Below are 14,543 nucleotides of genomic sequence, written 5' to 3' on the forward strand. Positions count from 1 at the left end.
AGAGCACTTCATGCTTCCTGCTGCTGACCAACTTTATGGAGATGCAGATTTAATTTCCCAACAGGACTTGGCACATGCACACAGTGCCAAAGCTACCAGTACCTGGTTTAAGGACCATGGTATCCCTGTTCTTAATTGGCCAGCAAACTCACCTAACCTTAACCCCATAGAAAATCTATAGGATATTGTGAAGAGGAAGATGCAATACTCCAGACCCAACAATGCAGAAGAGCTGAAGGCCACTATGAGAGCAACCTGGGCTCTCATAACACCTGAGCAGTGCCACAGACTGATCAACTCCATGCCACGCCGCATTAATGCAGTAATTCAGGTAAAAGGAGCCCCAACTAAGTATTGAGTGCTGTACATGCTCATACTTTTCATGTCTATACTTTTCAGTTAGCCAAGATTTCTAGAAATCCTTTCTTTGAATTGGTCTTTAGTAATTTCTATTTTTCTGAGACACTGAATTTGGAATTTTCCTTAGTTGTCAGTTATAATCATCAAAATTAAAAGAAATAAACATTTGAAATATATCCGTCTGTGTGCAATGAATGAATATAATATACATGTTTTGAATGAAATTAGTGAATAAATCTTTATTTCTTTTTTTTTTTTTTTTTTTGATGATATTCTAATTATATGACCAGCACCTGTAAACAGTGGTTAATTTTCTAGGGAAAGAAGGCTGACACACTTATTCATATATATGAAAAATTAATATGATAATTTGCCCAATATAAAAGTTCTGTCATCATTTCTTAGCCCTCATGTTGTGCTAAACCAGTACGAGTGTTTTTTTATTTTGTTGAACACAAAAGAAGATATTATAATAAATGATGGTAAGCTGATGGTAAGCAGATTTGACAGTCCCGTTGACTTTTACAGCTGGAAAAACAAATACGATGGAAATAATATGGGTACTATTAACTGTGTGCTTACCATCAAAATATCATCTTTTGTGTTTAACAGAATAAAGAAACTCATACAGGTTTAGGCGAAGAAATGACAGGGTTTTTAAATTTTTTTGGTGAACTATCCCTTTAAATGGATATTCCAGATGAATATCAAAATAACCCCATGATGTACTCCCCCTCAAGCAATTCAAGGAGTAGGTTCATTATTCATAGGTGGGGTTTGGGCGTAACGTCAAATAAACCAATCAGAATGCTATCCAACATTCCCTTTAAACGATAGGGCGCAAGTTCCATGGCGGGTTGCTATTATTATGACGGATTTACCAGGCGTATGCCAGGAGCGGTTTACAGCCGAGGAGACCCACGTTCTTGTAAGAGCAGTCAAAGACAGAGAAGTTGTTTTGTATGGGGATAGGAGAAACCCGCCCAAATCAGCGTAGGTTAAACAGGCGTGAGAGGAAATAGCCACAATTGTCTCATCAGCTGGCATCCCCATCGTTGCGCCAGCATAAATCGGGCACGCCGTGTAACGGGAGGTGGATCTGCCTCTACACAGACGCCAGCAGAGGACATCGCTGCGTCTACCCTCACCGCTGAAAAGGTTTAGGGGCTTTGAAATCGGACCCAAGAAACGCAAGCAAGGTCCAACTCCAAAGTACCAAAGTACTCTTACAAATCAAGTTCATATACATTAAGGTTTCTTATGAAAACATTTTAATCATTATTTACATAAAATAAACGTAATACAGCCACACAACAAACTTATGAAAATATTTTAATCGTTATTTGCATGAGAATTTTTTAACGCAGCCACACAATAAATAAAAACTATCACCACAATGCTCACCACTATGATTCCCCTTATCTCGTGTATTAATATTTTTAAGTGTAACAATTTATGATTTGCAAAAATAACTGTTGCATCTGTGTAGATTAGATGCAAAGTGTATGCGCATTGTGCACGCTAGACATTATGGTCAAGCATGCGCCCTTAAAATAGCATAATGAAAAACGCGCAACGCGCCACTGACTTTAAACTTTTTTTTTCTGGTCAGTGGCGCAATTGTTTTTTGAAACTGCAAAATAGCATCAGGGATGGTTTGCGCCGGAACACGCCTCTTTTTTGCGCTGAACCGCCCAGGGAGCGCAAATTCATTCCCTAGTTTGCCGAGGTCCGTCTGTGGAGGGAAAAACCCGCTGTGCACCGGTGCAAAATACAAATGATACATGTGTCACTGACAAAGTCAATTGCGCTGGGTGCAAGATAGGGCCCATTATGTTATTGAGTGATCCCTATCTATAGTTAAAACAACTCACAATGAAGGATTTTCACGAGAGTCAGTGGATCTTATGGTATGCATAATGCGCATTGGCCTCTGCCAGAAGCTAGGTCTTATAGTTTTAAGTTTTAAATGCGGATATTTGTCTTACAATATCAATTAGATTACCCTAAGAAGACCTTTATTAACCCATTGGCGCTGTGTGGATTACTTCTGTGAAGGATGGATGCACTTTATTGGGCTTTAAAGTCAGAAGTTGTTCAAGGGAGTAAGGTCAAAAGAGGAAGGACATTTTTTATAATAACTTTGTGTTGGTCTAAAAGATGATGGACATTGTATGTATCTCGGATTGCTTGAGGGAGAGTAATCATGGGGTAATTTTGATGTTTGGCTGGAGTATTCCTTTAAGTTCATCCTAATGTGGCACTTAAAAAATAATTTGGCTCCTTTTTTGTCATCCCTTGTTCTTCAGATCCTATGCAGAGTTTTTGCCCACTGTCTTATTCATTCACTGCTGGAGACTTTTTTATGCCATCCGTACGAGTGGAGTAAAAGTGTAATGTATAGAAGAAGGGACTAAGTTTAGCTTATGTCAGCTGACTCCCAAGGGGTTAAAAAAACTCCTTGGAGAAAAACTCTGTGGGAAAAAGTCCAGCAGGTTTTACAGCCTATACTTTATCCTGAAGTGCAGTTTGCAAAAGGGATCCATTGTCAGGTCAATGGATGGGTTTCTGGCTACATTGGCATATTAACTGCCTAGAGATGCTGGCGGTCCTGTTGGCCCTGAGACGTTTTCAACCTGTAGCAAAAGCATGTGCTGATTTGCTGGGACAGCTCAGCCAGCCCATAACATATCAACCATCAAGGTAATCACGGCAGTGGTCGCCCATGCTTCCTCATCTGGAGTTGCCCCCCATTTAATCCATATACACTACATTTTTTATAAAAGTTATTTTATGCAAATACATTTCAAATTACTTTAAAATAACTGTTCTTCATGAATAAGTCAAGCATCAAGTTTGAGTTCTGTCTTGTTGATAAAAGAGAAGGTTTTGATGGGTAATTGATTAACCGTTGCACATAGCTAGTAAGGGTGCTCCGATTAATCGGGCCTTTGACTTTTGATAAAGATCAGATTCAAGAGCAATGATTAAAACATACACAGAGTTTTAACTGTTTGCCCTAATGGAATACTTTTGGTTTTATAAGTTGAGAAAGAGCGCCACCTGGTGGTTAATAGTGGAAATAAGGATTGCCAGACAAACCCGTCCATTGGTAGGAAGCGTTTTCTCTTAATTGGCGGGGAAAGAGTTAAAGAAGTTTGATGCGGTCTCTATAAAGGCAGATTGATCGTATGATGCAAAACTTGCGTATGACGCAAAACTCAAGACTTGCTGTTCAACGTCAAGCATTGCCATCCAGAGCAACAGGCATATGAGAGCAAAGTTACGCAAAGTGATTCGTAAGCATACAGAGCAGCGTGCTGTTGTATTGCTCTTACTCTGATTTAGGGATGTCACCGTACCGAAAATCTAGTACCCTGTACTCTGTACTAAAGTCAGTACCACCATGTGTAAAAAAAAGAAAAAATTATACTTTAAACTTTTTTTTTTATTAAAACATTTGAACTTTATAGAAAGCATTTAAAGCAACACTATGTAGTTTTTTACCTTTAAATAATGTCTCTAAAATTATTTCAGTGATAGAACAACTTTTAACTGGATAAATTGTATTGTTGCTGCAACCTGAGCAGCCTTCTAGCTGCTAGAAGCACACTCTGAAAGTGGCGGTGGAGGGTAGGAAACACAGCCCCGCCCCTCCCCCTGCCTGCAGAAGAGTGTCTGATACCAGGCACTGTTGCGCTTTTCAACCACATGGGGGAGCTGTATGTCATTTTTACATGGAAACGACATAGTGTTGCTTTAAGAGCTTCTGTTTAGGTTGGCTGTGTTAATGTTTGTTGACTTTTCTCCATGCAAGGTAGCCCATTTATAGATAGTTTATAATGTTGCAAATGCAGCATCATAAAAAATAACTGGCTAACACAAAACATAAGGAAATGATCGTGGACTTTAGAAAGATGCAGAAGGACAGCCACGCCCCATTAAACATTGATGGAAATGCTGTGGAAATTGTCAGGAGCACCAAGTTCCTTGGTGTGCACCTCTCTGATGACCTTTCCTGGTCCCTGCATGTTACATCAGTGGTAAACTCTGCCCATCAGTGACTGTACTTTCTACAGAGTCTAAAGAAGTTTGACCTCCCCCAAAATCCTCAGAAATGTTTGAGAGTACCCTGACAGGATGTTTGGTTGTCTGGTATGGAAGCTGTTCCATCAGCGATCGCAAGGCTCTTCAAAGGCACCAAACTACTCACCTTACAGGACATCTGTCATACACGGTGTCTGAGGAAGGCCTGTAACATCATTGCTGACCCCAGTCACCCTGCACACAACCTGTTCAACAAATTGCCATCAGGCAGGCTGTATAGGAGCATTCAATCTAGGGACAACAGATTGAAGAACACCTTCTACCTGCAGGCTGTCAGAGCTCTTAATACTTTGTAAAGTGTCTATTCTCCTTAAATGTATACATAGTGACCTCATGAGGAATATTATTTTACAAAGAACATGCACTTTAAAAATACAAAACAAATATACAACTATTTGTTTTATGTTTTTTTTTTTGCTTATATTTATAGATTATTTAATTAATCTCTCTCTTTCTCTTTCCTTCTCTTAATTTGTATTTTTAGTATTATTTCTTGTATTTTTACTGTATTGCACTACTGTAGATTGCCTGAGCCTCAACTTAAGCATTTCAGAGGGGAAAATGTCACTGACATTGCAAACATGATAAATAAAATTGAAACTTTATAACTTTACCTAACCCTAACCCATTAAGTTAGCTGGTTCCCTTTCAGTTGGTCACTACGACATCACGTCATGCCTCACAAATTGGGAACTCGCTTAGAGAGACCAATCTACTTCGAGAAGCTACTAAAACGGTCCTTCTTTGGACTCTTCAGTTTTTGTCGATGCATCGGAGGGGGGCCCGTCTGTCTCCAATCCCGATTCGAATCCGCTCCCACCTGCAGGCCGGGTAGCGCAGCCCAATTCGATCCGGAGATAGCGGCCATGCTCGCTGGGGCGGCGGATACGATAGGGCTGTAGTGGACTCAACCCCCTTTTCCCGAACCGCCACGCCTGGATGATTGGTACTTGGGAGCTGCTCGGGCGTCTCAACCCACACCTCCGGTACCTTTCTTTCCCAAAGTCCGTGAGGGGTTGACTCGGTCTTGGAAAGCTCCATTTTCCAACTGCCTGCAACCGTTTCAATCCTTACCCCCACCTCTCTCACCAACGGGGCTGCTAAGGGCTAGTCGGGATCCCAAAAGTGGAGCGTTCGGTCGCGATGCAGCTGTGTCCGGCCATCGCTTCCTCCTGGAGGGACCGGCCAACCCTTCCCTCACGTGCCTAAAAGCAGTCGTCCGGCCTCAGACGAATCTCAGACGCAAGCCACGGACATCTCAGACGCAAGCTACGGACATCTCAGACGCAAGCCATGGGGGCACTTACTCCAGGATGTCTTTCGAAACAAGTATCCTGGCCAAAACTTGCCCATTTGGCCTACTTATCATCCCCTCATATACTAATTGGCTATATCACTCTGTAACAACATTAAAGGCAGATTGCACGATTTCTGAAAAATGCTTTTCGGAAAGGGAGTCGGGGCGAGTACCAAAACACACTTGTAGCCAATCAGCAGTAAGGTGGGTGTCTACTAACCAACATCGTTGCCTGGGTTGCGTATGTGTGGGGCGGGTCTATCAAAATAAGGTCCAGATTCTATTGGGGTAGGGGCGTGTTTGTTTAGGTGATTTCAAATGTCAACATTGGCTTTTAGAGATCATGGACCCCGCCTTTAAGGTTGTTCCTCTCCATCTATCTGACCACTTCTTCATCACTTTCAACATACACCTTCCTACATCACACACCCATGACACCTCCAGGTTATTTCAGGCGTAACCTTCGCTCTCTCTGGTGGCATCTTCTCTTCCTTCTCACTTTCTGTCTTTAGATGCTGATGCGGCCACTGACCCCTTATGCTCTACTCTAACATCATGTTTAGATAATCTTTTCCCTCTGTCATCAAGACCAGCCCGTGCTACTCCCTCTTGCCCATGGTTGTCTAATTTTCTCTGTGAGCAACGGACTACACTCACGGCTGCTGAAAGGAAATGGATAAAGTATACAACCAGACCGACCTCTAAAAGTGATAAGTAAACAACACTCAAGCTTGTCAGTTTCCTTGATCAGTGAAGTCACGCAGGTAGAGCTGCTGATCTTTACACTCATAGGTCTTTACATGAGGAGGGCTGCACACGGAGGCTGACACCAGTGCTGGCGCAGTAGATGCACTTTTTAAATGTGTGCACAGTAACAGATTGAACACAGCTGAGGAAAAGGCAATGGAAAAACTAGATAACAAAGTATATAGTAGACTTACATACTACTGTGGTTTCCTGTGATGAATTATCACTACACTTTCTTGTCAAATAAAAAATTCCCTTTTCCAATTTCATAAGTGGAACAGTGTTTAGTCTGCTTCTTGTTAGTATCAGGGCTGCAAAGTTTTGAGTTCAGCTTGGAGTGAGATTTACCAGAGGGAGTGTTCAGGGGTGCATAGAGGGTTGGGATCCTGGGGTGGTTATTAAATTATTATTATTTACTAAATGATGATTAAATAATAACTTAATTATGTAAGTTATTTACATTTCAAACAACTTATTTGATGCTAGTGTGGCCTTTTTTGCTATATTTCTGTGTTGAATTGTTGCAAAACTCTGCAGAATAAAGGTTTACAGTGTAATCCAAATGCAAATTACACTGTAAATAAGCCATTTAATATCTACTGCATATCAAGCCCTAACAGGCATGGAGCCAAATGGTTTTTGCTCTTCTTCTTTTAAACAGTCACAGCAAACATCAATCAGTATTCTACTGATCATAAACACACACACACACACAGGGAGTTTGAATACTTGTCAACAACGGACACTAAAAAGCTTTCTGTGGGTAAAGAATCCCTGTAGGCCTGCTTATCAACCAGACACTGGCGCTTGACCATTTATCGTATAACATCAGAGTATCACAAGAGCAATGGTAAAGGTGGAGCATTTTGTAACGACTTTCTCCTGTGGGTGTCATACGTGACTTGGGTCCGAGCAGCGCAGCTAAAAGTGAAACACCCTTTGACTGTGTGGCAAAACACCAGCAACATGAGAAGTGGTGGCACACAAGAGGTGAAGTGAAGGTACCCTGAAACGGAAAACAGTTTCACTTCACTTTTACCATCACACACTGTACATCACGCATATGGGTCTGTAAACAATAACTCCGCCTTCTTTGATTTGATTGGCAACCTCATCTTTTAGACTGCTGACTGAGGCAGACCAGATAGAGATTGTACAATGTTTACTGCATATTAGGCCATTTTTTCCTGACTTTTATTACACACCACAAGGATCTCAATAGTGGCCACAGCCCTGGTGTGGCGTGAGAGCTGGAAGTATGTTGATCATTTTATCTCACTCCATCACATTCATTTACACTGGACTGGAGTTTTGTCCTTCTACTTGCTCACTGTGGGCTTAAAATTTTTATTTTTTTTGTAAAAGCTGATCTGAAAAAAACATAAATGACTTATTTTTAGTCTAAATGTCTTAGTAAAATATATTTTTTTAATTGTTACAGGTTCCATCTGCCCCTCCCACATACACAGGAAGACAACTCTGGTAGAGGAGAAGTATTGGAGGAAGATTGGAAACGGAAACACGACGTACGATCATGAACTACAGTAAAAAATCCCTAAAGTGAAGGACGTTTAGTTTGGCACAATGTCCACTGGCTACCAGCACTGCTGTGTGTGTGTGTGTGTGTGTGCGTGTGTGTGTGTGCGTGCGTGTGTGTGTGTGTGTGACAAGAGTTTGCTATAGCAGAACAAATCCCTGATATAGACAATAAATCAACTGATTGTGAGTTAGTAAACTAATATATTGATGCAGTTCAAGTGTTTTTTATTAAAAGAAACACAAGTTTTATGATGGTAACTTAATAAGGAACTGTTAAATAATACATGGTATGAATAGAAAAGACTGATAGTCTGACTATCAAACTACCTATCAGATGTGTCTTCTAACATCACTGAATGACACAATAACCTGCACAAATATAAGAAAAACAGCTTTATAACAACTAATCATCTAAAATAATTAACCAAATAATGTTAAGAAATAATTCAAATCATATGCCAGCAATTTAATTTTCTAAATTCACTCACTATCGCCAGCAAAAAATAAAATAAAATAAAGTGGACCCTGGTGGTAAACAGAAATATTAACCTCAATTGTGCCATTAAGTAGTAAACCGCTTTAGGTTTTTTATGAGCTCATCTCAGATCAGCTGTTTGTGTTCAAAAGAAAGTGATGTTTGTAAACATACATGGTGGTATAATGCGGCAGGCACCTGTATATAACTGATCTCTGTGTGTCCGGATGGTTTTTATGAAGTGTATTTAACTGCTGTCACTGCATTATCAGAGATCTTTACTGTTGTGATCTGGTTACTTCATTTTGTTTTCATAATTCTGACAGTTTTCTCTACAGTGATGATGTTGTTAGTCAGTTGTTTTCTTTAAAGCTGCAATCCGTAACTTTTTTGGATAAAAATAAAAAAACGAGTTTTTAAGCAAGTAAACAGTCATCGTTTAAAACGTATAAAATATAATAATGATGTGTTTTCACGTTCATGATTTATACGTTGAGCTGCGGGGGGTCAAGTTTCCGCACATGTAAACATAAGTAATCTGCAATTTTATGTTTCAAGCAGAGATGGCGATAGAGAAGTTATGAATTGCAGCTTTAAATATAAAGTGAAAATGTGTGTGGTTGCTGTTTGCTCCTAACACTGTATCTTTCTGAAAGAGACCTTGTGTCCTGCTTACCGTATTAAACAGTTTAATGGTAGTTTTCACACCACCAAACTTTTTCATTACTACTTCAACCCAAAATCCGAGGCAAAGTTTGATTTCTGCACGTTGGTCTGTTTTGTCATGTATTATTGACTCTGAATCATTGTACAATATGTTTGTGTCATAAACCTCACTGATAGCACCTGCTAACCACTGGTCAGGAGAGAAGTTGGAGTCACTGTGTTTTGTGCGTATATACGTTGAACAGGGCCACCACTAGAATTCATGGTGTCAAGGACAAAGTTAAAGGGTCCATCTATGGTATAACCCTCATACATTCATCCAGCAGTGAAGATGTGTTTTAAGATTAACCACACACACGGCTGTATTGTAAGAAATGTTACAGCAGCGTGCTGCTATACAAAGACACATTATTGCAGATACATAATTAATAGCTTTAATTCTGTGAGTTACAATGGATTACTTTTAAACTGCTTTTGGCCCAGACCTATTGATTTTGATTTAGTGTACAAGAAGCAGAAGTAGTAGACTGGTGTACACCTGACTTTGAGAAAGTATATATATAAATAAATAAAAATATATACATACACTCACCTAAAGGATTATTAGGAACACCATACTAATACTGTGTTTGACCCACTTTCGCCTTCAGAACTGCCTTTATTCTACGTGGCATTGATTCAACAAGGTGCTGAAAGCATTCTTTAGAAATGTTGGCCCATATTGATAGGATAGCATCTTGCTGTTGATGGAGATTTGTGGGATGCACATCCAGGGAACAAAGCTCCCGTTCCACCACATCCCAAAGATGCTCTATTGGGTTGAGATCTGATGACTGTGGGGGCCATTTTAGTACAGTGAACTCATTGTCATGTTCAAGAAACCAATTTTAAATGATTCAAGCTTTGTGACATGGTGCATTATCCTGCTGGAAGTAGCCATCAGAGGATGAGTACATGGTGGTCGTAAAGGGATGGACATGGTCAGAAACAATGCTCAGGTAGGCCGTGGAATTTAAATGATGCCCAATTGGCACTAAGGGGCCTAAAGTGTGCCAAGAAAACATCCCCCACACCATTACACCACCACCACCAGCCTCCACAGTGGTAACAAGGCATGATGAATCCATGTTCTCATTCTGTTTATGCCAAATTCTGACTCTGCCATCTGAATGTCTCAACAGAAATCGAGACTCATCAGACCAGGCAACATTTTTCCAGTCTTCAACTGGCCAATTTTGGGGAGCTCGTGCAAGTTGTAGCCTCTTTTTCCTATTTTGGAGATGAGTGGTACCCGGTGGGGTCTTCTGCTGTTGGAGCCCATCTGCCTCAAGGTTGTGCGTGTTGTGGCTTCACAAATGCTTTGCTGCATACCTCGGTTGTAACGAGTGGTTATTTGAGTTCAAGTTGTTCTTCTATCAGCTACAATCAGTTGGCCTAGAAATGGTTGTGCATGAAAATCCCAGTAACTGAGCAGATTGTGAAATACTCAGACCGGCCCGTCTGGCACCAACAACCATGCCAAGCTCAAAATTGCTTAAATGACCTTTCTTTCCCATTCTGATATTCAGTTTGGAGTTCAGGAGATTGTCTTTACCAGGACCACAACCCTAAATGCATTGAAGCAACTGCCATGTGATTGGTTGATTAAATAATTGCATTAATGAGAAATTAAACAGGTGTTCCTAATAATCCTTTAGGTGGGTGTGTGGAATATGGAAGTCTAGTCTGCACATTGTCTCTTTGTCCAAGCATGATTGAGTGAATCTTAAAACAGCATAGTCGTTATCATTCAATCATTTCTCTGGAGCCGACAGTTGACCCCAGAGGTCTGTGCTAAACATTGTTGAGTATTTAAGATTAACTGCACTTTTGTACTGGGTTTTTGACCTTAACTTAACCAGTGTAGTACTATTCTCTGAACCTACTGCATCATTAATTCACAAACACTGCATGCATCATTTTATGGAGGTGGTGCTATTAAAAGTTAAAAATGCTGTATTTCTATAGTAAATTACTTGAAATTCTAGAAAATTGTCTGATTGTCTGATTATTTTCTAACATGCCTGATTTATCTGCTTACCAATCGCTATCTGACTCGAAGTGGTGAATGGCGGTCAAATATTTCTGACTTTAATTCAGTTTGATTTAAACAACGCTTTTTACATTTGTTCATTGGGTATACTTTACAATAAATTAGTAAATACATTAAGTAAGGGATAATGTAGAGGCAGCCGGTAGTTATTGGGAAATAACCCCCGACAGTGTGATCAGGACCTGACGTGAAGCGGAGGGTCTTGTATCATACTGAAGGGGCTTATTTCCCAATAACTACCGGCTGCCTCTACATTATCCCGCTTATTACACGGCTACTTGCCACATAAGAAAAAAAACTGGACATGAATATGAATTTGAAACATTTTATTGGCATATTTGTTTTAAATTAACATTTTTATCCTTCCACGAAACTTTGCACAGATGCATAAAATGATCGTAATACCTTATTAAGATCCTCTGCTTCATACTTCATTCTCTTTTAGCCAGTCTTTGAGAAGATTTAATGCCCATTCTGTATTTTTTTGTGTGTTGGCTTCGTAGCTGTCATGCTCTATTTTGTCAAGTTCAGTCTCAGTAAGCTCTCTGTGTCTTGTCGTGGTTGTCGAGTGTTTGTCACAAGATGGCGCCAAACAGACAGTAATCTTTATTGATCTTTATTGGCGCGGAGCGATTTTACTCGTGCAAGTAGTCCGGCTATGCGTTATTATTTTGGAGCGGTTATTATTTGAAAAGAACGAACCTGCAAATGTCTCAACTGACCAATCAGAATTCCAGAGAGCCGTGTAATAACAAGAATTAATACATGTTGAGAAACTATATTGTTCAATGTTTCTTCAAGTTAGTTAAAAACCCTATTACTGTCACTACCCCAAAGGTGGGACGTTTGGCATTACATATTTAAAGCTCTAGGAATGTAGTTTTTATATTTCAACACAATTTAGCAAAAAAAAAAAAAAAAATTATGTAGTAAGAGTTATTTTCTAAAATGTTGCAGGCCAACAGGTGGGCCCACGGTGTTAAAACATATTTACTTGTAAATAACCTATAAACCTGAAATAACCTTGACAAACGATATATTGTTTAAAAGGTCACGGAATGTAGATTTCATGTTTCACGGCCAATTGATGATTGACAATTTTCAACATGACTGTCACCAAACAATTCCTTTTCACCCCATAGGAATACATATGAATGATTTTATATTTATAACACTAATACCCTATAAACATGAAAAAATCTTGACAAACTATATATTGTTAGCTCTGATAATGTAGTTTTCATATTTCAAGGCTATTTGATGATAGAAATTTAGTAGTGACAGTAATTTTGTTAATTGTCGCTGACCCGGTAGGAATAAATATGAATTCGTACATATTCATAATTCTAATATTCTTCAAATAAATTGATGAATCTTCAAAAATCTTGACAAACTATATACCATTGGAAAGCTCTAGGAATGTAGCTTTCATATTTCAAAACCTTTTGGCATTGAAAACAATGCAGAGACAGTAATTTATTAATTTGTGACAAGATAATGCAGCGAACCGTTGACACCTAGTGGCCTTCGTTGGTAAATCCACTTAAAGTGTGACAGAAACCTTATTTTTTGTTATTTTAACTTGAAATTTGGTTCAGAACTAATTGAGATTCGTGCCTTTATTGTTGTGGTGTTTTGGGAGTAAAACACTTAAATTTGTATATAAATTTGATTAGAGGGTATATACTTCATTGCATAGATTTTTAATTTAATATTCTCAACTTCAAACTCTTCAGTGAAAATCTTTAAAGTGTCTTCTTTAAAACAAGACCAAGATTTTGCTTCTAGAACAAAGATTGCCAGAGTCATTTGAAGGTGCATATCACATTTTCACCCTCCCAACTCAAGGGGGGGGTGACAGTTAAAGGGTTAATGACAATACAGTTATTCACGTTAATCCATGGTGCATTAATGTTAACAGTTACAACGCTTGATTTTATAAATGTAAAAGTTTACATGAACAAAGATTAAATGCAGTAGAAGTATTGTTCATTGTTAGTTCATGTTAGCTAATAATGCTTTAACAATTTGTGTCCAAATACAACCTTGTTGAAACTAATGCCGCATAGTACCCAACAGTTTGGTTTAGTTTGGGTCGGCTCAGCTTCCACGCCCATTTAAGTAGCATTTTTCAAAATGATAGTAAGTTAGAATGGATCTGAAACAGCGGGGTTTCATGATGCTTTAACTGACAACCCCACCTGTGTTTGTACAGAAACGGTCATGTGATACAGTAAACACGAGATCTATTTGTGGTGGCCAATTTTGATTTTGTGGTGGACTGAGAAATAAATGAATGTATGGGGATGTTTAGCTTTCCAACAACGCTCTCACTTCTATGATACAGCAGCAGGCAGCACAAATATAAAGACACGCCTATCAGGGGCGTTGCTAGACATAAAGCTCTACTGGGGCACAGAGCCCCATTTTTTGCTGACTTTTTTTGAAAGCCTGCTGTGTGCAACACTTATATATTAAAGGTAGGGTAACAGATTTGATCCTGAAACATTTTTAGTTATGCTGGTTAAAAGTCTCCTCACATCCTGATAGCAATCACTGTGTTAAGTTGTTTAAATGTATTTGTAAAAATTTATGTCATCTGTGAAAGGCGTAGGACCAAAAAATCTTCAACAAATCATAGATTTCGGTCCGAACGGACGTTTCCTTTTATGTCCCTCATACGTAAGCGTAATTTGAATGCCCACCGCGCAGCGAGTCCACGCAGATACCATACGTCATCGGCGCGTTCACGTGCGCTCTGTCTGTAAACAGCGAGAACAGCAAACTTTTCTGCTGAATTGACAACCTACACAGGAGCAACAAAACTAAATGCATCTTTTATAACAACAACAGCAAAAACTGCCTGGATCAGCAAGAGCAAAAATCCAAATTAACATCAGTAACTTTACTGCTTTACCGCGAGATGCAAACAGCTACAGGAGGCAAAGGGTCTGAAAGGGTCGTTGCACTGTTTATTTTGGTAAGGTAGGTACCCGATATGTTTGTACTGAGATGGATTCAGATATTCTACTTTGATGAAACGTTGTGTTGCTTATGAAATTTGTGTTCGTTTACGTTTAGGATTTTCTCACTGGTGAATGAGACATGAGACGTGACCGTCTGATCTGTGCGTGCTCATGTGTTTGGAAAGAGGCGTGACTTTGGATGGCGATTTGACTTGAGGGTGGGATCGGGATTTCATTGCTAGGCGGCTACCGTTAGCATTTTTCAAAATGTGTTACCCTACCTTTAAGTCCTTT

At 39.5% G+C, this 14,543-nt stretch overlaps 1 protein-coding gene across 2 annotated transcripts in view; it reads left to right on the plus strand.

Annotated features, from left to right (window-relative positions):
* The window catches only part of gprc5ba (G protein-coupled receptor, class C, group 5, member Ba), a 30,365-nt gene extending 20,601 nt beyond the window's left edge, over positions 1–9,764 (plus strand). For both annotated transcript variants that reach the window (XM_065249979.2, XM_065249981.2), the window contains exon 5: positions 7,953–9,764. In XM_065249979.2, coding sequence (XP_065106051.2) covers positions 7,953–7,997 — 45 coding nt within the window. In that variant the 3' untranslated portion in view covers positions 7,998–9,764. The remainder of the gene's footprint in view (positions 1–7,952) is intronic.
* The last annotated feature ends 4,779 nt before the right edge of the window (positions 9,765–14,543 follow it).

This window comes from Paramisgurnus dabryanus, chromosome 3 (genome assembly GCF_030506205.2).
Source record: "Paramisgurnus dabryanus chromosome 3, PD_genome_1.1, whole genome shotgun sequence".
In the NCBI taxonomy this organism is placed as follows: domain Eukaryota; kingdom Metazoa; phylum Chordata; class Actinopteri; order Cypriniformes; family Cobitidae; genus Paramisgurnus; species Paramisgurnus dabryanus.